At 32.6% G+C, this 26,086-nt stretch overlaps 4 protein-coding genes across 4 annotated transcripts; 3 read left to right on the top strand and 1 right to left on the bottom strand.

Moving 5' to 3' along the window:
• The first annotated feature begins 1,746 nt into the window (after nt 1–1,746).
• LOC138347658 (glycine-rich protein 2-like) lies at nt 1,747–9,571 on the top strand. The gene is made up of 2 exons (XM_069295964.1): nt 1,747–4,200; nt 9,315–9,571. Exons 1-2 carry the CDS (start codon nt 3,741–3,743, stop codon nt 9,344–9,346), a joined length of 492 nt encoding a protein of 163 aa, XP_069152065.1. The 5' UTR covers nt 1,747–3,740; the 3' UTR covers nt 9,347–9,571.
• A 7,967-nt stretch (nt 9,572–17,538) lies between these two features.
• LOC101262036 (NDR1/HIN1-like protein 1) lies at nt 17,539–18,825 on the top strand. The gene has a single exon (XM_004228539.5). The coding sequence runs from the start codon at nt 17,703–17,705 to the stop codon at nt 18,336–18,338; it is 636 nt and encodes a 211-aa protein (XP_004228587.2). The 5' UTR covers nt 17,539–17,702; the 3' UTR covers nt 18,339–18,825.
• A 3,591-nt stretch (nt 18,826–22,416) lies between these two features.
• On the bottom strand, nt 22,417–23,423 carry LOC101261735 (NDR1/HIN1-like protein 3). Its single transcript, XM_010317263.4, has one exon. The coding sequence runs from the start codon at nt 23,201–23,203 to the stop codon at nt 22,514–22,516; it is 690 nt and encodes a 229-aa protein (XP_010315565.2). The 5' UTR covers nt 23,204–23,423; the 3' UTR covers nt 22,417–22,513.
• Nucleotides 23,424–25,397: 1,974 nt separating this feature from the next.
• LOC138340785 (NDR1/HIN1-like protein 2) lies at nt 25,398–26,009 on the top strand. The gene has a single exon (XM_069293009.1). The coding sequence runs from the start codon at nt 25,398–25,400 to the stop codon at nt 26,007–26,009; it is 612 nt and encodes a 203-aa protein (XP_069149110.1).
• Nucleotides 26,010–26,086: the final 77 nt, after the last annotated feature.

Consider the following 26,086-nt stretch of genomic DNA (forward strand, 5'->3'; position numbering starts at 1 on the left):
CCTAGCTCGAAACGAACCTTTAACACGGAATCTGTGGTGAAAGAAATGGTTAATGATAGACAAAGAGGGCAAATTATGTTTGATTTGAAACTTGAGGTACTACTTATGGTTAAGTCTAATGTTTTTCATAAATCAGAGAAAATGCGTTTGTTTTGCGAAAGAATTACATTAGATTTTAAGAATAGTACTTCTAATATTCCAACATGGAATGGTAATAAACAAGAATGTGCATCAAGTTTTTGATTTTTTGATGTAATTATACTGTAAGAAAATAAATTTTATTACGTAGGTAAGAAATTAAGTTGAAGTTCGAATGTTTTATTATGTTATGTTTTCTTGTGCAAACCATTAACTCATGATAAAATGTCGTGTTTGTGTTATCTTTTTATAATTGTTTGATAAGTTGTTGCTATGTTGAATGTGAAATTATGCTAAACTTGATCAGTCGAACGTCTATCGAAATATATATATATATATTTTTTCTTTTTCAAATCATTAATTCATGATCAAATGTTGTGTTTGTGTTGTCTTTTAATTGTTTGATAAGTTGCTGATATGATGGATGTGATATTACGCTATACTTGTGTAACGACCTGTTTAGTCGTTTTGAGCAGCAGATTTTATTTCTGGAAAAACAGGCTGAGACGACGGAACCCACGACGGACCGTCATGAGCACGACGGACCGTCGAGGGGTCTCGTTTCAAAACACTTAGAAATTCTGAAATTGGGTACTGAAAATCGACTCTCTGAACTTCGTAACGGAATGGCAGGACGGACCGTCACGGGCGTGACGGACCGTCACAGACTCTTTGGTGGAAATTGAGTCTCTGAACCTTGCGACGACCTGCAGGACGGACCGTCGCAGGCACGACGGGCCATCACAGACTGCGTAATCCTAGTCTGGATCGGATTTCCTTATACGTTTTAAAGGGCGTTTTTGACTATTCCTGCTTTAATTATAAAGTTAGTGGGTTAATGTTAATAAGTCTAATTACTTGGGGGTTAAAAGAGGTAACCTTAAGTTAATTAGTGGGTTATTATTGCCATCTTTTATTCTTAATTATATACTAATTAGGGTAAAAGAAAGAGGGTTTGAATAAAGAAAATAGAAAGAACAAGAGAAAGAGAGAGAAAGTCGAACGAGAAAGAGGATCGAACGAGAGGAAAAAACACAAAGCTTGGGAAATTGCTTGCTTGATCACTAATCTTCGGTGGAGGTAGGTTATGGTTTCTCTTACGATATTCGTAGTAAACTCTTAATAGCGAATGATATGTATTGATAATATTGTAAACCCTGCTATGTGCTTAATTGTATGCTTGCATGAACGTAATTATATAATTGTGATTATATAAGCATGATGAAGTTATTGAATCTCAAATCTTGCAAAATCCTAATCTCTTTGTTTATAATGAGGCCTTGGTATAAAAGAAGGCGTGATGAACTAAAATAATGGGATTGATGATGCCTTGGTAAGAAAGAAGGCTTGATGAATTGATAGAGGGAGAATTAGTGGATCGGGTGTCACGAACCGACACATAGATTTAGGGGATCGGGTGTCACGAACCGACACGTAGAATTAGGGAATCGGGTGTCACGAACCGATACGTAGAATTAGGGAATCGGGTGTCACGAACCGACACGTAGTATTAGGAGATCGGGTGTCACGAACCGACACGTAGATTTAGGAGATCGGGTGTCACGAACTGACACGTAGATTTAGGGGATCGGGTGTCACGAACCGACACATAGATTTAGGGGGATCGGAGTGTCACGTACCGACACAAGAGGATTAATGAATATTGAGAGAGCGGAGTGTCACGTACCGACACAAGAGAAATAAAGATAATGAATCTTGAAAGATGTTAATATACTCAATCTAATGAACATGATTCCCAAATGAGTATGGTATTGAGGCTTGAGTCCTCATGTGTGAACTTGACGGTAATTGTTAATGATATAGTACTTGTTGTTGCTACATGTTGAGTATCATAGTTGATTTTATGATATTACTTGGTATATATTGATTTCTATTTTGAGTTGGCCGATGATATCTACTCAGTACCCGTGTTTTGTACTGACCCCTACTTTTATGTTTTCTTCTTGTTTAATTGTGGAGTGCAGCAAACGTGCCGTCATCTTTGACTCAACAGTAACTCTAGCCAGTCTTCACTACATCGGATCTTCAGGGTGAGCTAATGCTTCTAGCTTGGACTGGATCTTCTTCCTCATGTCTTGATGCCTTGAAGTTCCGGCATGGATTAACTTTTACTTGTTTTAGTTTTTAGAATACTCTTAGTTTAGTAATTGGATCATAGATGTTCTTGTGATGATGACTTCCAGATTTTGGGGATAATAATAGTTATTGATTTTATTAATGAGTTTAAGTCTTCCGCATTACTTTTGTTGATATTATATTGAAATGTTAAGGTTTAGATTTGGTTGGTTCGCTCACACAGGAGGGTAAGTGTGGGTGCCAGTCGCGGCCCGATTTGGGTCGTGAAAAACTTGGTATCAGAGCATTAGGTTCGTTGATCTCATCACACAAGAACGAGTCTAGTAGAGTTTTAAGGAAATGGTAGGGGGACGCCTTTACTTTTCTTTGAGAGGCTATAAGACTTTAGGAAAATTCCATTCTTTCTTTCTTTCTTTCGTGCTATTACTTGGGTCCAATTGGTATCTAGGTGATACAAATTGGTATCTGACCATCTTCACTCTCTTTCACAGATGGTTAGAACTAGAGCAACGACTACGCCAACATCAACACCAGCACCGGCGGGACAGGGTGCGTCTGAGCCAGCCACTGGGGCTGTAGCTCGAGGAAGAGCAGCGTCAAGAGGCCTTGGTAGAGGTCGTGGGAGGACGTCCTCTAGGGGAAGAGGACGATCACCTAGCCCATCTGATGCTAGGACGGTGACTCCTCCACCGACTAAGGAAGTAATAAGAGAAGGGGAGGATGGGGAATATGAACAAGTGCAGAATGAGGGATTGCCACCCCAACCTACCCCAGAAATGATCAATCAGGTTCTCGCTTATCTTAGTGGGTTGTCTGATCAAGGTTAGGCACCTCCAGTGTTTTCTGCACCAGCACCTCAGACTCCGGAGGTACAACATGCGGCTACTGCGGCTCCCCGCATGGATGTTCCATTTGAAATAGGCACGTTTCCACATCTGACTACTGGGCCTATAATGACAAATGATCAATATGAACTTTTCAGTAAGTTCTTGAAATTGAAACCTCCAGTCTTCAAGGGTGCTGAATCTGAGGATGCTTATGATTTTCTGGTTGACTGTCACGAGCTACTACACAAGATGGGTATAGTAGAACAGTTTGGTGTTAAGTTCGTGAGTTATCAGTTTCAAGGGAACGCCAAAATGTGGTGGCGGTCACATGTTGAGTGTCAACCAACAGAGGCACCACCTATGACTTGGGCCTCATTCTCTAGCTTGTTTATGGAGAAGTATATCCCCCGAACTTTGAGGGATAGGAAAAGGGATGAGTTCTTGAGCCTAGAGCAAGGTAGGATGTCGGTCAATGCATATGAGACTAAGTTTCGTGCACTATCCAGATAGGCCACCCAACTTTGTTTCAGTCCACAAGAGCGGATTCGTCGTTTTGTGAAGGGGTTGAGATCAGAGTTGCGGATTTCAGCCTTACAGGTAGCAGCTACAGCGAAATCTTTTCAAGAAGTGGTAGACTTCGTGATAGAGGTAGAAGGAGTAAAGCCAGATGACTTCACCATGGCAACTACATCAAAGAGGTTTCGAAAGGGAGGTGAGTTTAATGGTTCTTACTCTAGAGGACAGGGTTCCGGAGGTTACTCAGTTCGACCCATTCAGTCTTCACTACAGACTGTAGTTGGGGGTCCACCTCAGACCGGTCAACACTTCTCTGAGAGGCCTATGCTTGATTCTAGAGAGTGTTATGGATGTGGGGAGACTGGACATATTAGGAGGAATTGTCCCAAACAGAGTTATAGACCCCCAATAGCTAGAGGTAGAGGTGGTCATGGTAGAGGCCGTTATTCTGGAGGACGTGGTGGTCGAGGTAATGGTGGTCACCAAAATGACCGGGGTGATGGGAAAATTGGAGCCACTACATCACAACATGGTAGGGGCAACGGACAAACAAACGAAAGGGCCCATTGTTATGCTTTCCCTGGGAGATCGGAGGCGGAGACATCTGATGCTGTCATCACAGGTAATCTTCTGGTTTGTGATTGCATGGCTTCTGTATTGTTTGATCCTGGATCCACATTTTCTTATGTATCTTCCTCATTTGCTAATGGTCTAAATTTACATTGTGAATTGCTTGATATTCCTATTCCTGTTTCTACTCCGGTGGGTGAGTCTGTGGTAGTTGAAAAGGTATATAGGTCTTGTTTGGTGAACTTTGTGGGGAGCAACACTTATGTAGATTTGGTTATCTTAGAAATGGTTGATTTTGATGTAATTCTGGGTATGACTTGGCTTTCTCCGCAATTTGCGATCTTGGATTGTAATGCTAAAACGGTGACGTTAGCCAAGCCTGGGACAGATCCGTTAGTGTGGGAGGGTGGCTACACTTCCAAACCAGTGCGTATCATCTCTTTTCTTCGTGCTAAGAAAATGGTTAGTAAAGGGTGTTTAGCTTTCTTGGCACATCTCAAAGATGACACTACCCAAGTACCTTCAATTGAGTCGGTTTCGGTGGTTCGTGAGTTTCTGGATGTGTTCCCTGCAGATCTTCCTGGTATGCCACCAGATAGGAATATTGACTTCTGTATTGATCTTGAACCGGGTACTCGCCCCATTTCTATACCCCCTTATAGAATGGCTCCCGCGGAGTTAAGAGAGTTAAAAGCCCAACTTCAAGAGTTGTTGAACAAAGGCTTCATTAGACCAAGTGCATCTCCTTAGGGTGCTCCGGTTTTGTTTGTGAAGAAGAAGGATGGGAGTTTCCGAGTGTGCATAGACTACAGACAACTAAACAAGGTAACCATAAAGAACAAGTATCCTCTTCCTCGCATTGATGACTTGTTCGATCAGTTACAAGGTGCTTGTGTCTTCTCTAAGATTGACTTAAGATCCGGTTATCATCAATTGAAAATACGGGCAACGGATGTGCCAAAGACTGCTTCTAGAACTAGGTATGGGCATTACGAATTTGTAGTGATGTCTTTTGGTCTTACGAATGCCCCTGCTACGTTCATGAGTTTGATGAACGGGATTTTTAAGCCATATTTGGATCTTTTTGTGATCGTATTCATTGATGACATATTGGTATACTCAAAGAGCAAGAAGGAACATGAAGAGCATTTGAGAATGGTATTGGAAATGTTAAGGGAGAAAAAGCTTTATGCCAAATTCTCCAAGTGTGAGTTTTGGCTAGATGCAGTGTCCTTCTTGGGGCATGTGGTTTCTAAGGATGGAGTGATGGTGGATCCTTCTAAGATTGAGACAGTGAAGAATTGGGTAAGACCTACTAATGTGTCAGAAATAAGGAGCTTTGTTGGGTTAGCTAGTTACTATCGCCGCTTTGTCAAGGGATTCTCTTCTATTGCTTCCCAACTGACGAACTTGACTAAGCAGAATGTTCCATTTATATGGTCGGATGAGTGTGAGGAAAGCTTCCAGAAGCTCAAGACTCTGTTGACTACTGCACCAATTCTCACCTTGCCAGTGGAAGGTAGGAATTTCATTGTCTATTGTGATACATCCTATTCGGGTTTGGGTGCAGTGCTAATGCAAGAGAAGAATGTGATTGCTTATGCTTCCAGACAATTAAAAGTGCATGAACGTAACTATCCAACTCATGATTTGGAATTGGTCGCGGTAGTGTTTGCATTAAAGCAATGGAGACACTATTTATATGGGGTTAAGTGTGAGGTCTATACGGATCATCGTAGCCTACAGTATGTCTTTACTCAGAAAGATTTGAACTTGAGACATAGGAGATGGATGGAACTACTGAAGGACTACGACATCACCATTTTGTATCATCCGGGGAAGGCGAATGTTGTAGCGGATGCTTTAAGTAGAAAGGAGGGAAGCATGGGAAGTCTAGCTCACTTGCAAGCTTCTAGACGTCCATTGTCTAGAGAGGTTCAGACTCTAGCTAACGACTTGATGAGATTAGAATTAAATGAGAAGGGAGGATTGTTTGCTTGTGTGGAGGCAAGATCTTCCTTTCTTGACAAGATTAAGGGAAGACAGTTTAATGAAGAGAAACTGCGCAGAATCCAAGATAAGGTATTGCGAGGAGAGGCTAAGGAAGCCCAAATCGATGAGGAAGGTGTTTTGAGGATCAAGGAAAGGGTATGTGTACCCCGCGTCGATGATTTGATCAACACTATCCTGACAGAGGCTCATAGTTCAAGGTATTCTATACACCCTGGTGCAACCAAGATGTATCGCGACCTAAAGCAACACTTTTGGTGGAGTAGAATGAAGCGTGATATTGTGGATTTTATTGCCAAATGTCCAAACTGTCAACAAGTAAAGTATGAACACCAAAGGCCCGGAGGAACACTTCAGAGAATGCCCATTCCGGAATGGAAATGGGAGAGAATCGCAATGGACTTCGTGGTTGGTCTTCCAAAGACGATGGGTAAGTACGACTCTATTTGGGTGATTGTTGATAGGTTAACTAAGTCTGCTCATTTTATTCCGGTTAAGGTGACTTACAATGCCGAGAAGTTAGCCAAAATCTATATCTCAGAAATTGTTCGGTTGCATGGGGTTCCACTATCCATCATATCAGATAGAGGTACGCAGTTTACTTCTATGTTTTGGAAAACATTGCATGCGGAATTGGGTACTAGGTTGGACCTTAGTACTGCGTTCCATCCTCAGACCGATGGTCAGTCTGAGCGAACGATTCAAGTGTTGGAGGATATGCTTCGTGCATGTGTGATAGAATTTGGAGGACATTGGGATAACTTCTTACCCTTAGCGGAATTTTCATACAATAATAGCTATCACTCAAGCATTGATATGGCTCCATTTGAAGCATTGTATGGTAGGAGATGTAGGTCCCCCATTGGTTGGTTTGATGCATTCGAGGTTAGACCTTGGGGTACTGATCTTTTGAGGGATTCGATAGAGAAAGTGAAATCTATTCAAGAAAAGCTTTTAGCGGCGCAAAGTAGGCAAAAAGAATATGCAGATCGAAAGGTTAGAGACTTAGAGTTAATGGAGGGTGAACAAGTCTTGCTGAAGGTTTCGCCCATGAAAGGGGTGATGCGGTTTGGTAAAAGGGGTAAGCTAAGTCCAAGGTACATTGGTCCCTTTGAAGTACTTAAGCGAGTAGGGGAGGTGGCTTATGAGTTAGCCTTGCCTCCAGGGCTGTCCGGAGTACATCCGGTATTCCATGTGTCGATGTTGAAAAGATACCATGGGGATGGAAACTACATTATCCGTTGGGATTCAGTTTTGTTTGATGAGAATTTGTCCTATGAGGAGGAGCCTGTTGCTATTCTAGATAGAGAAATTCGCAAGTTGAGATCAAGGGAAATTGCATCCATCAAAGTTCAATGGAAGAATCGACCCGTTGAAGAAGTCACTTGGGAGAAGGAGGTTGATATGCGAGAAAGATATCCACACCTGTTCACAGATTCAGGTACTCCTTTTCGCCCTTATTTTCCTTCTTGTGATCGTTCGGGGACGAACGATGGGTAAATTGGTATCTAATGTAACGACCTGTTTAGTCGTTTTGAGCAGCAGATTTTATTTCTGGAAAAACAGGCTGGGACGACGGAACCCACGACGGACCGTCATGAGCACGACGGACCGTCGAGGGGTCTCGTTTCAAAACACTTAGAAATTCTGAAATTGGGTACTGAAAATCGACTCTCTGAACTTCGTAACGGAATGGCAGGATGGACCGTCACGAGCGTGACGGACCGTCACAGACTCTTTGGTGGAAATTGAGTCTCTGAACCTTGCGACGACCTGCAGGACAGACCGTCGCAGGCACGACGGGCCATCACAAACTGCGTAATCCCAGTCTGGATCGGATTTCCTTATACGTTTTAAAGGGCGTTTTTGACTATTCCTGCTTTAATTATAAAGTTAGTGGGTTAATGTTAATAAGTCTAATTACTTGGGGGTTAAAAGAGGTAACCTTAAGTTAATTAGTGGGTTATTATTGCCATATTTTATTCTTAATTATATACTAATTAGGGTAAAAGAAAGAGGGTTTGAATAAAGAAAATAGAAAGAACAAGAGAAAGAGAGAGAAAGTCGAACGAGAAAGAGGATCGAACGAGAGGAAAAAACACAAAGCTTGGGAAATTGCTTGCTTGATCACTAATCTTCGGTGGAGGTAGGTTATGGTTTCTCTTACGATATTCGTAGTAAACTTTTAATAGCGAATGATATGTATTGATAATATTGTAAACCCTGCTATGTGCTTAATTGTATGCTTGCATGAACGTAATTATATAATTGTGATTATATAAGCATGATGAAGTTATTGAATCCCAAATCTTGCAAAATCCTAATCTCTTTGTTTATAATGAGGCCTTGGTATAAAAGAAGGTGTGATGAACTAAAATAATGGGATTGATGATGCCTTGGTAAGAAAGAAGGCTTGATGAATTGATAAAGGGAGAATTAGTGGATCGGGTGTCACGAACTGACACGTAGTATTAGGGGATCGGGTGTCACGAACCGACACGTAGAATTAGGGGATCGGGTGTCACGAACCGACACGTAGTATTAGGGGATCGGGTGTCACGAACCGACACGTAGATTTAGGGGATCGGGTGTCACGAACCGACACGTAGAATTAGGGGATCGGGTGTCACGAACCGATACGTAGAATTAGGGAATCGGGTGTCACGAACCGACACGTAGTATTAGGGGATCGGGTGTCACGAACCGACACGTAGATTTAGGGGATCGGGTGTCACGAACCGACACGTAGATTTAGGGGATCGGGTGTCACGAACCGACACGTAGATTTAGGGGGATCGGAGTGTCACGTACCGACACAAGAGGATTAATGAATATTGAGAGAGCGGAGTGTCACGTACCGACACAAGAGAAATAAAGATAATGAATCTTGAAAGATGTTAATATACTCAATCTAATGAACATGATTCCCAAATGAGTATGGTATTGAGGCTTGAGTCCTCATGTGTGAACTTGACGGTAATTGTTAATGATATAGTACTTGTTGTTGCTACATGTTGAGTATCATAGTTGATTTTATGATATTACTTGGTATATATTGATTTCTATTTTGAGTTGGCCGATGATATCTACTCAGTACCCGTGTTTTGTACTGACCCCTACTTTTATGTTTTCTTCTTGTTTAATTGTGGAGTGCAGCAAACGTGCCGTCATCTTCGACTCAACAGTAACTCTAGCCAGTCTTCACTACATCGGATCTTCAGGGTGAGCTAATGCTTCTAGCTTGGACTGGATCTTCTTCCTCATGTCTTGATGCCTTGAAGTTCCGGCATGGACTAGCTTTTACTTGTTTTAGTTTTTAGAATACTCTTAGTTTAGTAATTGGATCATAGATGTTCTTGTGATGATGACTTCCAGATTTTGGGGATAATAATAGTTATTGATTTTATTAATGAGTTTAAGTCTTCCGCATTACTTTTGTTGATATTATATTGAAATGTTAAGGTTTAGATTTGGTTGGTTCGCTCACACAGGAGGGTAAGTGTGGGTGCCAGTCGCGGCCCGATTTGGATCGTGACAACTTGATTAGTCGAACGTCTATCGGAAATCGTAGATGTTTTATTATGTTATGTTTTCTTGTACACACCATTGATTCATGATTAAATGTTGTGTTTGCGTTAACTTTTTATTGTTTGATAAGTTATTGCTATGTTGAATTTGATATTCTCCAATAATTGATCAGTCGAACGTCTATTAGAAACAGTCTTTTTACCTTTATAAAATATGAGTAATAATGAGTACACACCATCCTTTACATTAAGTATGTTATTGTTATTGTTGTGGAATGTGATAATATAGATATTTTCTTATTTGGTCCTGTTGATGAAGAACAATGTGAGACTAGAGAAGCAAATAACAATAATAACTACGTTGCACTCTCAAATTAATCTACGATAAATATCGAATAGTTATATACGATGTGATAATATATCAAAAAATACATGATCGGATATGATAGATTGTGGTTGGTAAACAAGGGAAAAACTATCTTATTAGGCATATATTCATACCATATATACTAATTTTGCATATATTTTCAAATAGTTGTGTATTTTATAATTAATTATGAGTTTTTTTCAATTATATATTAAGAAAGATTTACCTAAATATATGTATTTTTGCTACCAGACACACTAAAGTAGAGAGAGATGAGTGAGATGATTATGTATTGACGAATCACACTAAGATACACACTAAATATATAGGAGAGTGATAAACGAGATTTTTCACGTATTCCAAATTAAAATGTTTCTACTTTTAAAGTGCTTGCTCCACAATTGATTTGATAAATCATTCACTTTATTTTAAAAAAATTATTTAACATTACTTTAATTACTATTTTTTTTATAATGCATCCTTTCATTTGTCACTATATTTATATTATAACACACTCACCTTAATGATTTCAAAATCCTCAAATGTCAATTTTTGAGTAGGGTCTTTTTTTTTTCTGTTTCTTTTATTTTAATTTCTTTTATTCTAAATTGTATGCAAATTGTTATTAAAAAATTGATTTTATTTCATTTTCTAATTTTTTTTTTCCTCCCCACTTTTCATTTGGACTTTTCTCATTCATGGAATTTTCCCACTGACTTAATTTTTCTATTTTATTGAAGATCAACTTTAAGTCCTAATCTAATGACATCCTTTTTATTTTCTAGGAAATGAAAATAATTGTGAAAACATTATAGAATTGGGAAAAGATGTTATAAAAGAGGGAGGGAAAAAAAAGGATTGTTCACTAAAAGATATTTTGAGGACGAATTCGATTTCCTTTACCTCTTGTATTCGAGCTTTGAAAATAACTTCAGTCTGATTAGATAATCGATGAGATAATAGCTTATCAACGCGATGATCAGTAGCTGTTCCGAGAGGATGATCAGTCACACTGAAATGAAAATTTAAATAGGAAAATCAATACCTTTTTTTAGAAGGATTTTACGCAATGTAAAATTTAAATTTAAGAATATTTGAAAATGAATATCCAGCACCGAATAAAATATATAATTTTATTTAAAAAAGGAAAAATGTGACAATTTGATCAAACTTGAAATGATTTTTTCTTTAATTCTATATAGTAATTTGGAATTATTGGAGAGTTAAACTATAAAAAAAAATGTTGTGGAGACACCTTCTTTGATATTTTTTAGGAATAAAAAGATATTTTTACTTTTTAAATTTGAATACGGGATGATATATACTATATATAATATATATCACGAAGTTTGAATAATTTGAATTTATTTTAGAAAATTTCAATTTTGGAGGTAAAAAAGAACAAATTTTCTATTAAAACAATTCTTTTTTAATGTTCAATTTTATCGTTGAGTGTTATGAATTTTTTCTAAAAGGAATATATTTTCAATAAATTTAATATGAGTACGATATTATTCTAATATGATCCGAATAATATATTGTGGATGATTATGTAATAATTATTTTTTAAGTGACTCTATTTAATTAAAACTTTTTTTATCAACATAATGTATGCATTTTAATCAGCCAACCACAATATTCCACCTACTAAAAGCCTTTTGTTTAAGGGTCATTCTCATGAATTAATTAACTTAATTTTATAAATTGAGAAATCTATTTTTTATATAAATTTATGGATCAAATGTTTTATTTTGAGATTTTTTTTTCCTATTAGACCTACTTTTCTGTATCTTCTTAAGCCAATAATTGTTCACTAACATTTACTAACATTTTCAATTTCATAATTTTACCATAAAAAACTTTTATTTTTATTATTATTTTAACAATATAATTTTGACTTCTTTTGTTCTAACATAAAAAGGGAGAGAAGAATTCAAGAAGAAAAAATTATTTTACTGGTTCGAGATTAGTATTTATTATCGGTGAAGAAAACAAAATAATCATAAATTCCAAATGATCAACGAAATATTGATTTCTTTTTCAATAAATTTAAAAGGTAATAAAAATATCGTAATAAATTTAACTCATCAAATCAATTTATATATTTATGAATACATATAAAAAAAAACTATTATTCACAATCTATAAATTCAAAATTCTTTTTATCACCCTCTTAAATCTATATAGTCTATTGATTTTATTTAATAATCACCTTTTTTGGGAACATAAATTCCCAACTCCACATTTTTTATTCTTTTGAATTTTTAAAATATGGTCTACAAAAATGAAGATGAAAGGAAAGTGCAATAACAATATGTAAAACCAACAACACTTTTAATTAATTAATTAATTCACATGTGAGAGTCAAATATTTTCAAGCAAACAATTGTTGACTTCTTAAAGCAAGTCTTTGGGTACTGTTTTGGGGACGGCTAATTGGAAAATTCAAACATAGGATATTCGTAAAGATATTCGTATTAGAGTTCAATTTTATTCGGATAAAAAGATAATTGAATTTATTATGAAATAGTGCTCTTATGAGAATTGAGATTAAAAGTGAAAGAATCTCAAGTATTTTAAAGAATAATTTTTTTTAAATCATTTTATCAGGACCTTTAAGCATTTAAAATACATCGGAATTAAATATGAACTGATGGAAAATAACGATATATCAAAAAAAATAAACTTATTTCAAGTTTCTTTTTTCAAAGAAATCCCTATCCAACCGCGAACCAGTCATCTACTTAAAACATCCTCCCTGCGGTCCACCCTTCCTTGAATGAAATTACTTACGACAATATCATTTTTATGAATTACGAATTCATTTCATGAAAAATAATACAAATTTAGCTATGGGTTAGTTTTATGGCTAAAAAAGATTTTTTTAACATATAAATTTAGTCAAACTCAAAATATTTACCTTTTCGAACTGATGTACGATTATACACTTATTATACATAAATTATATATATAATAAGTTTTTGATCTTTTTTTACCCAACCCTATTGAAAATGAAAAGATCTACAAGCTAGACATTTGAGCTATTTTTAATTTAAGCAGTTAAACAAATAAAAATACAAACTATATATATATATATATATATATATATATATATATATATATATATATATATATATATACTATTTAGGCAATAAGTTAGCTCTAATTATTTTTACAATCTATTTTCTTTTTTTAGTATATATAATTGACATTAGGATATAGCTTACATTAGAGAGATTAGGCAAAAGGTAGGTAAATTAATATCATGACAAATGATACTACTATTTAATTGACCATTTTAGAGTGGTTGATTGCATGAAAAAAATATTCATCTTATCACAATTATTATATGAAATATATATATATATATATATATATATATATATATATATATATATATATATATATATATATATATATATAATGACATACCAATTTGACTCTTCTTTCTTTTAAGTCTTCTCTTTTATTTTCTTTCTTACAACTTATATTTTAATCCATATGATATAAGATTAATTAAACAGATTAAAAAAAAAAGTTATTTTAAAAATATTATAATATGGTGACTCCTAAAGTCTCAAATTCAACAAGAAAAACTCCATGACAACATTAATATTGAAGTTATTGATGTAACAATAGTCATCGCGCAATTCGTATTTGAAAATAAGTCACTATACTTTGAAGTTTCAATTTACTTTAAAATATAATTAACGTAGGTTGTGGTGCACTGGTGTGACTATTTCACCTTAACTAGAGGTCTTGGGTTCGAGTCTTCAGGATGCAGAAATTTTTTGTTGGGAGCGCCATTCTTAAACGGGCCTTGCAGAACGCAATTGAAATTTAATCGGAGCTCTAATGTGGACTTCCGACACCGAATGAAAAAACAAAAAGAAAAACTTTAAAGACTATCTTATTTTCTATTTTAAATTATTTTTAAAAACAAAAATTTTAGCATAGTAATTATGTTTTAATTATACAAATTGAAAGTGACTCTTTTTTTTATTAATTTTACATATTATTAACATTACTACGCTCCTCCACAAATTTCATTGTCATCATAGTTGAAATGTTAACATCTCCACTCAATAACATATTGGACTTTTCCTTCATGCTAAGAAAATATAAATAAAATGTAAAAATATTTTATAATATAATTAATTATTATTATTATTATTATATTAATTTGAGATAGTAAAATAATTATAAAACTTTATAAATTTGTAATACTTCCATCTGTCATATTATTATTTAGACCCCATTGTTGAAAATGTTAATACAACTTTGTAACGTCAAATTAACTAGAATTATCTCTTATGTTAGGAAGATTTAATAGATTAATATATAATTCAAAATAATAATATAACTTTGTAAAATTATTTTTAGTTAAAAAGCTTTTGAATCCAAATTTTAAATGCAATTTTTTTTTTTAAATAAGAAATAATTTTTTCAACGACTATAATACGTTTCAAATTTAAATAAGTTACGTAACATCCTAATTTAAGATAATAGCGTATTTTAAAGTCGTATGAGTCAATATTTAGAACATATAACATCATTAATGGGTTGGTACTTGGTTAATTACAAAGAGTATCAAAATTATTTTTATGTAAGCCTCGTTAATAGTAGATTGAAGTATAACTAAATTTAAATGATCATAAGAAAAAACAAAGAGTAAGAGCCTGTTTGGCTCAGCTTAAAAGCTGGTCAAACTGACTTAAAAGCTGATTTTTGACTTATTTAGCTGTTTGGCAATACTCAAAATAACTTATTTTAAGTTTAAAAAAAATTATTTTAAGCCAAAAGTTAAAAGCTGGGGTAGGGATGTTTTTTTTTTTTTTTAGCTTATAAGCTGTTTTAAGTTGACCACATTTTTATGTTTTTGCCCTTAATATTTTTATACAATCTCCAAATTATCCACATAACCCTAACATCTCTTTCTTCCATTTTTCCCTTTTCACGTTTGACATAGCAACTTCAGCACTTTTATCCAAACACATAATTGCTTATTTTAAAAATAAGTTTCAGCACTTTCAAAAGTACTTTTTTAAAGCTACTTTTATTAAGCCCATCCAAACGGGCCCTAATTCTCTAAATTATACGAATTTATATTTAAAACGAACAATATCACTAACGTATTATCGAAATAAAAAATATATATAGAATAGTCGTCGGTGGGTGAGTTGGATGAACTTTCTCCCTATTATTTTGGCCACCTAAAACGTATCATTTACTGTTTTTTTTTTCATACTAATTAATTTAAACATTTGTTACTAATCATTTCTGATAAAATAACAAAAGAAAAATGAAAGTAAAAGTTAAAAAGAATCACTACACATGCATACCTAATGCCTAACTTTTTTTTAAAAAAAAAAATTCTTTGAGAAAAGTGTTCAACTAATTTTAGGTAATTATGTATATAAATATTAATTGAAGGGAAGCTTTGGAACGATTATATTAAGGGAGTTCAGAATATGAAAAAATAAATATACGAAGAATTCACGTGAAATTCATTATATATTATATATAAATTACAGATTTAAACGATATAAAAAATTAATTAAACTTATATCAAAATAAAAATAAACTGTCTACATCATATTATTTGTGATATCGTCTTTTTTTTTTTAGATGGGGGTGGGGGTGGGGGGTGGGGGAGATAACTTACTCGTTGGATTAAAGATTTATAAAGTCCAAGCATATAATCTTTAATTTGAGGGAATATGTTCCCTACTTTCTAAGTTTAAAAATATCACATAAAGTGAGTAATATATTCTTTTTTGAGGATTAGAATGAGAATTTATACGACAAAAGAAAACAATGGATAATAGATATATATATATATAGACAATTTAAAAAAAGTTGTAGTATATATGCATAAATAATTTGTTTTTTTTAAAAAAAATAAAACATATGATTATTCATTAATATCTTAAAATTGTAGTGTACATGCCTATTTTTCGAAAAATAAAATGATTATTTATTAATATCGTATTTAACAAATAGAGGTGGAGTCAAAATGATGCAATATCAATCAGAAAACTCAGATTCAAACCATATAAATGCGATGAAGTTAAAATAATGTAATACTAGCATTCATCAAACGATCTTAATTTCACCTGTATATATCGTATATATTAATTATTTTAAAAATTCTTCATGTGTTTATCCGAAAATGAAAATCATCTTGGATAAAGTGATCGGGAGAAAATTACACCCAAAGTAAATAATTTAGAATACGAATTAATCAAATTTTAAAATAAATATAATAAATCGTTTAAAAATACTTTTAAAAATTCTTAAAAGTATTTTTTTTTTCTTTATATATGAAAAGTACATAACCTCTGATTAGATCTCCTATGATGGTGCATCATATTTAGTGCAAAGTTTAAATTCATTTTGTACAAAACCTAGATTAATTTTTTTTATTATCATTAATTAGCATTGACCAAATTAAAAAAAAAATTAGCCTATCTATATAAAATATTATTCCCGCATAATACGTCTCTTGGATCCCAAAACAAAATTAATTATCATATAATAATGTTCAAATTTCGAGAATTAAATAATTTATAATATTTTATAAATTATTAATTATTATTGTTTTTATCTGTTAATAATTTTTAATTTCAAACACCAAGCCGACAAGTTAATAGTAATTAAATAAAAGATAATTCACACAACTTTTTTCATAATAAGTAATTCTCACAACTTTATGTAAATTCGATAAAGCAATTAATTCTCGAAATTGCTTAAAGCTTCATTTGAAACTTACAACTAAATTAATATAAATAGTCAAACCCAAAAAAGATATAACACAAAAAAATACATTTAAGTTTTAACTTATATATATTTTATCGTCTCAATTTATATGATATCATTTTAATATTGTAAATCAAACACTAAGGTGTCGTAAGATAAAAGAAATTAAAGATAATCGTTTAAAAATAAATGTAAGAATTATTTTGTCATGCAATTAACTAGGCATATTAAATAGTTTCAAGATTATTTATCTTTTAATTTATACTACAATGATTGGATAAGTTATTCAACTAATTGCATTAGAATATTTTAATTCACTAGATAACTTTATCTATTGCGATCTAACTGTTAAAATTCTATTTATGATATCATACAAGAAATTTTAAATTTTTTTAAACAGACTTTTATGTGTTTGAAAATTACATATATAATCAAAAGGTACATAAAAATTGCAATAAAAGAAAACTCGTCCTACAAAATTTAAAAAAAATGCTACATAAATTGAGCGTGTATATATATATATATATAACCTTGTCCATATTTATCACCTTATTTCAAAATTATAGTCATCACACTATAGATTTATTGAACGTTACAAATTGAGCATCTATTTTTCATATATCGTTTTATTATAATGTATTATATGTATACATGTGGGGCCCATGCTTTGGTAAGAAAGTGGGAGGAATTTGACATATTAGTACCCCCTTTACCAATGCTAGGCTACAACACACTTTCTACAACTACTTTACACACCTCTCTCTATATATATATAGTCAATCATTTCCCATCTCCCCTCCCTTCTCATTTCTCCTACACAAACCACTCTCAAACAACTTTTTTTTCTCTCCTCCCTCCGCCATCACAACTATCACCACCACCATCACCGACATGTCGGATAAAAAGTGTAGCCACCACAAGAGCAAGAAGAAAAAGCTAATTCGACGTATTTTTGCTGGAGTTCTTATCTTCCTCTTCTTAGCTCTTCTCACTATCCTCATAGTATGGGCCGTACTTCACCCCAAAAAACCTCGTTTCATTCTCCAAGACACAACTATCTTTACCTTCAACGTATCCGCCCCAAACATCTTCTCGACCTCTATCCAAACCACAATATATGCTCGAAACCCTAATAGCAAAATCGGAATTTATTATGATAGCATGCATGTATACGCTACGTATCATAATCAACAAATCACGTATTACACGCAGATACCCCAGGTGTATCAAGGCCATAAGGATGTGAACATATGGTCCCCGTTTGTTTATGGGAATAACATCCCGATCGCTCCGTATAACGGGCCGGGCCTGTCAGAGGATCAACAAAACGGTGGCGTTTGGTTGGATTTTAAGATTGATGGACGGGTAAAATGGAAAGTGGGGTCCATAACAACGGGCCATTACCATCTGCATGTCACGTGCTCTGCTTACGTGCCACTTGGTGATCGGCCCGGTTACGGAGGGGTTATGGTTGGAAATAACGCCGTTAAGTATCAACTAGCCCGGGATTGCTCCGTCAGTGTTTGAAATAACGACCGTCAAGTTTGTCTCGATCAATTCTCTTTTCTTATTTAAAATAAATGTTTTGTTCCTTTATAGTTGATGAAATTGTATATTTTTCTTTTAAAAAAATATTTAAAATTGGGAAGGGAAAAAAATGGGGAATTCATAATCTTGTTATTACAGGTTATAATTTATTATATATCATTATATTATTGTTTTTTTTTATAACAATAATATATTCAATGCGATCTCAGTAGTATGTTAATCTTATTTCTATATTTTTATAGAATAATAAAACTGTTTTTTTATAGATACTCAACTTAAAATATTATTCGAAGCACGGAATTATTGAACCTATATTTTTGTTTTCTTTCTTTTAGAAAAAAAAAAAAAAGTGAAACAATTATTGTTGTGTTGTGGTATACAAGTTGTCAGCATCTTTGATTTTTAGTATTATAAATGCTTTTAATTTGATATTTTAAGAAATGGCTAAACTTGATGTTTACTCTTTCCTACTTCTGTTTTAAATTTATGTGATTCACTTTTTTATCGTAAAAATTTCATTTCTTGTTTAATGAAATGATGTAAATCATAAAGTTCATAAATAATAATAATTTTTTAAACTTTTTTTATTATTTAATTAAATAATAACACGTAAATTAAGACGAAAATAATATTTTAGACCATAAAAATAGCATTAATTAAAATTTGCCAAAATGTATGGTCCATAGGAACATATGAGCTGTATATTCGTTATGTCTATATGAATTTAAGATAAATAAAAGTTTATAAGCCCATGTGATTACACGTTTTGTTTACTCTAAAAGTCAATGAGAAATATCAATTTAGGGGTACGATGTGGATGGAGTTGCTCTTTTCTTAATTAAAATTTTTTAAATTTGAGTGTGAATTGTTTTGCTAGGGAGAGCTTTCCTCCGTATAAAATAGTCAAGTTTCAATAAAGATATTGAACACTAAATGAAAAATTAAAAAATGTATAGTAATTTAGAGGTAACGAAAAAAATATTAATAAAAAAAGTAAAATCGAGACTTTTGATAAAAGACAAATATATACTGAAAGTTTTCTTATAGTCACAGTAATTCAATATCAAAAATTATTTTAAATCATAATTTTTCTAAAAATATTTTTAAACTTTAAATTAAATCAAACTATATCATATAAACGTAATGAAAAAAATAAATAATCCAAGAGTGTTCTAGTGGGAAACTATCATCATCATCCATTATAGGCTTATAGTTAATGGATGAAATAAACAAAATAAAAATGGCTAAATTTGTAATTTTAACAAAGAGATAAGATTTTCAAATTGTAGATATACTTTCAAATTAAATATCATTTCTAAAATTAGAGCATTTCTTTTTTTTTCTTCTTACTAAAATGATAAAGTTTCTCTTTTTTTAAAAAAAAAAAAAAGTAATCTAAAAATAGGTTTTGGGAAAATGCCTTTTACTTAGAAGTACTATATTTATATTTCGAGAAAAACACAACTTTCTCAAAATAAATAAGAGATGCTTTCGATTACGTTTTTCAAATTAGATGTCTCAAATTTAATCTATGTGAATGAGAAAATATATCTTAATAAGGTGTATTTCCCCTTCTAATGATGGGCTTTATACGATAAAGTTTAAATTTATTAAAAATCAAAAATAAATATTAAATAACAAATAATCGCGAAAACGTAAAAATAAATAACTTTTGGGATTAAGAAATTTATTGTAGACATATATAAGTGAATCATATGAAATGGCTAACAACTCATAAAGACAACAAACTATTTTAGCTAAAAGAATAGAATAATTTTCTCTTTAATGTATTTTTCCTAAAATATATAGTTTTTAAAATGGAGTAATTAACTTTGATTAATGAGATATTTGCTTTGCTGGAAATACCTTTTTTAAAATATTAATTTAATTATTATTATAAATAAATAAGAGATGTTTGTTAGTGCTTAAGAGAACAAAAACAAAATAGACTTTTGTTTTTAGGTGTAAGAAGAAATTAATAGATTATATAATCTAAACTTAGAAATTGATGGATGGATAACCTAATAATGTGAGCTTACTCTCAAACAAGCATATAGAGTGGGTGTTCGATACGGAGAAAAATATTTTTGATTTGTTTGGTTATAGTTTTTGAATTATTTTCTTTATGAAAGTAAGTTGCAAAGAATATATGATTACACGAAATTATATTGACCAATACATATGATTCGATGAAAATATCAATGTAAGAAAAATAATTTTCTTAATGGAAGTAAGGAAAAATAATTTCGTCTTAGAAGTGTCATTCCTTCTCGATAGTGTCTTCCCACTCTCCAACACGAGCATCATTACCTCTTATAGAATTTGTCTAGAATGAGTTGTCCAAAGTTATAATTTCGTTAAAGCTTAGTTGTTTTAAGCGACTTCAAATATCTAATAATATATTTGATATAATCTAACAAGATTATCGACTTTATATACACAAATATATAGACTTGCGAGTGAACTTCAATACGATGTTTACCACATTAAATAATTTTAAAGAACTCAATATGGCGCGTCATTTTTACCATACAACTCAAGTATTTATTGCTTTACCACTTCATTTACCCGGTCGATTCTACCCTTACATCGATAAAAGTGATCAATAAACGTTATTTCATCTACACGATACCGATTTATGGATATTATGGTAAGTAATAATTTGTTAATAACTTATATACTAGCTTACTATTTCTGAAGGATATGGAGCCCAATAAATACTCTTTGGGCTTGGGCTTGGGCTTAGCCATGGGAGTGTGTGTTTGGCATGATCCAAATATAAAAATAAATTGTATTTCGGATTTTTTATCCACCGTCCGATATCTATTTTGGACTTCAACTAAGACCTCGATTTAGAAAGAAATTAATCGTATGCATCCCACCATAACCTTTGGTTCTCTAACAACAACACACTCAATGAACCTCCGTCAAAACTACATCCCTTCTACTTCTAGGTTTGAAGCCATTGCGGATCAGGACAACTCAACGTAATTGGAGGCCTAAAACCATATTTTCAGAAAAAGTGCAATTTTTTTGTTTACTTTATAATGATAAAATAAATTTTAGAAAACGAAGTTTAGCTTCTTTTTTTTATTATTTTATTTAGCATAATTCAAATTCAAAATATTTAAACAACCAAATATTAATTCTAAAGGGCCACTTTTTTTTTCAAAACTTTTATGTAACGGAATTATTGTAACTTGACCTTTTTGTATGTGAAAACTAAGAGTCTATTTGAATGGCGTTTTAATTTATTGTATTAATAATAATAATTTATGACTTTCTGGTTTTCTTTTGTAATTTTATTTTAAAGTGTTTTAAAATGTCTTTTTTATATTATGTAAATATTATAAAAATGCTTTCAAGTTGTTTGGACTTAAAAGAGTTTAAAATAAATCAATTCAAACAAACTCTTTATTTAAAACTAATAACAGTAAAATAACAAATCGTTATTACTTGCATTCGAGTAAACTGTCTACGTAATACCTTTTTGAGATATATTTTCATTTTATACCCTTTTTTTTATATGAAAACTAAAAAATCTCTCCAAATAGAATTTAAACCTACAACTAATCAATTAACAATTTCACCATTAAGCTAAGAAAGTACAACGAAGTTAGTATCCGTTTGAATTGACTTATTTTAGGTGTTTTTAAGCCAAAATAACTTTTAAATCGTTTTAAAATGTTTAGGTAAAGTTAAAAAGTGTTTATAAGCACTTATTTTTAAAGCCAAAATAACAAAAATAAGTCAAAAATCATACATTACAAATCATAAGTTATAATTTTTGATTTATAAGTCATAAGCTAAAAGTCAATCCAAACAGACCTTCAATATTGGAAATCCACTCTCGTTCTTTGGACACAACCTATAACCTAATTAAAACGATCACTCCTTTTCACATCACGATAATAGTAAAACGATATACACATCATACTCTTCAGACCCCCACTCGTAAAATTACACGAAATATAGCTTGTTTATAAAAGCAAGCTCAAAAACAAAGTAACACAACACACAAAAAAATTATTTAGTCACAACATTAAAAAAAACAATATGATAGTAATAATAATAATCATAATAATAATACCATATTGTCTAATGGATTGAATAATAATATCTCAATAATCCAACAAATAATAAAACCAAAAAAATTACCAATCAAGATTACATTGAGTCCTCTTAAAAGTACCATTACCTTTAAATGGTACTTTTAAATCACAATTAATTATTGGCTTAATCTTCTTAGTCTTAATCCAAATAAATTTAAACCTAATCCTCAAATAAAGCCTTAATCCAATTTGATAAACCCCAGTATCCTTCTCAATATTATATTCGGATCCTAATTGAACCGAATCCTGACCCGTAAACACCAAATTCAAATCGGTAGTGTTTTTGTGACCCTGATAAAACGGGTCGGGTTTCACAATCGAGAAATTTTGGCCGTGATACATAGCCCTAGCTTCAATTGAATCATAGTAAATCCCAATTCGTTTATTAGGGTTTCGAATCGAGACGTTGAGATGTAGATCGTAGTGAAGAGTGTTGTTTTTAGTTGAGAAATCGAATTGAGTTAATGAAGCATCGGAGATATGGAAATTTACCTTGTTTGGACGGAGAACGAACCAGAGGATGAATCCGACGACGGCAATGATGATTAAGAGAGTACAGAGGATTTGGAAGATGCAAGTGCAGATGCAGTTGAAGATACAGCTGCAACAGCAGGTGAATGGATTGCAACAGCAGCCTCCGCCGCCGCCGCCGTGTCCTGGACGGTGGTAGGTTTTTAACGGCGGTTGAATTGAAGGGCCGTAATAAGCTCCGTTCAAGTGGGGCTCCGGCATGACTGAACGGAAAATTGAGAGAAAAAGGGGAAAAAGCAGTTTGAATATTAGTGGAAGAATGTGAAACGATTTTTGTGTGAGCTAATATATATATATATTAGGGTGTGTGGAACCCAATTTGGGGAGGTTTAGTTTAAAATTACTTTTTTTTAAAGTATTTTTTCGAAAATATAATAATTTGTATTTTTTCGCGATAGGCATTCAACTATCGTTATTCGTTAGAAAACATATCATTCCGGATGGCCCAGTGATTTTAGCTTATGATTTCCATGTTTGACGTCTCAAGTTTGAAACTTCTTGCTAGCAAAAGCAAGGAATTTGCCTTCTGAGTCGAGCTCATCGCACCAGACTTGCCTAGTGCGAATTTTCTTTTTTATGTGATTTGCGAGCTATTGCATAAGAGCCGGAGGATTTTACTCGTGTACGCGATCGCGTATTTAGTTCATTAGGATTTAGGTAACACTATGTTGATAAAATATTTGAACAATTATCTCATAAACCCATTGAAAAGACTTAATATATCATGAGGCTACGATATCATGTATACACTCTTATCAATGAGGATTGTGATGAAGTGAAAATACTGTTTCATCCTTAATCAGAAATTTCAAATCAAGTTTTCATAAATTTGAAATCGTCTTTGTTAGAGAGCACGTTACTTGCCTAGCAAATTAATGATAAAGCACTCTTTTAAACAAGGCATAATATATAAATATGCCCTTTAACTTGGCTTCGAATCACATTTATGCCCTTCAACTTTGGGTGTGCACAAGTAGACGCTTAAACTTGTATAAAGTTGAACAAATAGACACACATGTCCTACATGTCATCCTACATGTCAATTTTTGTCCTACATGGTGTCCTACGTGTTTTGTGCCATGTAGAACTCATGTGTTTATTTATTTAAAAGTTAAATAGTTAAAGTGCTTGTTTGTGCATTATGAAAATTGGAGGTCAAAGTTAAAATTTGAAGTCAAGTTTAGGGTCCAATATATGTATTATGCCTTTAAAAAACCAAATAACAATAAACATAAAAATGCAACATTACTTTTTAGAACTAATTAAATGAATGATAATTCAAGCTAAACTACCAAACAATAGAACAATACCATGTCAAAATTCAATTAAACTTAGGATTAATAAATAAAGAAGATAAAGCATTTATAAACAACTAAGGAGTATCATAAACATTCAAAACAAGAATTGACATTTTATCCAAATATAATTATGCTAATAATGTTAATTACAAGGGATAATGCACAAGTACCCTCTCAACCTATGCTCGAAATCTCATAGACACACTTATACTATATTAAGATCCTATTACCCCCTTGAATTTATTTTATTAATAATTTTCTAGCCCTTTTCGGCTTACGTGTCACTATCTTGTGGACCCAACACTGGTTAACTCTTTTTTTTCAAGCTAGTACCACGTAGGCCGAAAAGGAATAGAAAATTACTTATAAAATAAGTTCAGGGTGGTAATAGGACCTTAGTAGTATAAGTGTTTCTGAGATATCAAGCATATGTTGAGGGGGTACTTGTGCATTTTCCTTAATTACAATATATATCCTACTATATGTTACTCCCTCCTTCCGGTATTGTTTGTCATGGTTTCTATTTTTAGAGTCAAACTATAAAAACTTTGACTATAGATATATTTTTTCATCATATTAATATGCAAAAAATTGTAATTTATAGTCTTTTCATATAGTTTTAGAATATCTATTTTTTAAAAAGAAAATCGAATTAATGTGATCCAATTTTACCTTTGAAAATTAGTCAAATTGACTCTCAATAAGCGCAACATGACAAACAATTCCGGAAGGAGGGAGTATTATATACTATTAATAATATCATATAACAAGTTATAACTATACTTATGACTCAAATTTTCTCCATTTAAACAAGAAACTAAATTTAAACAAAGTTGACTAAAATAGAAACATATCATGTATTCAACCTTAACCACACTAAAATTTATTGGCATTTCCACAACTCCCTCTTAACCATTTATTTCATAAACTCACAAATCAAATAATATAACACAGCCTTTGAAACTAGGCAGCAACACAAATACAGAAGAATCATCCTCCCTACAATTTTGATTCTTCTGTATTAGAACCAAAAAAAAAATCGTTCCAATCAAAATTTATTACTATTAAATCGAAAAAAGAAAAGAAAAAACCCCATCATGGGGAAATTTTGTTGTTGCAATTGTATCTTCAGTTGTGTTTGTGCATGCATTTTTCAGATACTTTGTGCGATTATTGTCATCTTTGGCATCCTTATTCTAGCCATTTGGCTCATTTGGAGACCCAATAAGGTCTATTTCCATGTATCAGATGCCTCATTGGCGAAATTCGACTTCTCTCCATCAACCACTACCCTCGATTATGACCTTAACCTAAACTTCGAGATAAGAAACTCCAATGAAAAAATTGGTGTCAAGTATGAACTCTTAGAAGCTAAATCGAATTTCCATCAAAAGAAATTTGCTACAACGAACTTTGAATTGTTCTCTCAGGATTCTAAGAACACGACTACTTTACATCAAGAGATCAAGGGTCAAACCAATATTCAACTTGGAGATAGAGAGAAATCGGATTATGAAGATGAGAAGAAAAACGGAGCTTTTAATATATACACGGTGTTTAACGTTCAGATGAGGCTAAAATCGGGTTGGATCACAACGGGAAAGATCAAGTTTACTGTTGGTTGTGGACTAAGGGTTCCACTCAAGTCTAGCAATGCATCTGCTTTTCAAAGAACCAATTGCATGGTGTTTCCTAGTTGGGTCTCGTAATATATCAGACTTGATACGAAGAGTTACGATAATTAAATTAAACCTTTGACAAAGGTGTGTGAATTTTTTTATTTTTT

The sequence above is a fragment of the Solanum lycopersicum genome, chromosome 1, assembly GCF_036512215.1.
Source record: "Solanum lycopersicum chromosome 1, SLM_r2.1".
In the NCBI taxonomy this organism is placed as follows: Eukaryota; Viridiplantae; Streptophyta; class Magnoliopsida; order Solanales; family Solanaceae; genus Solanum; species Solanum lycopersicum.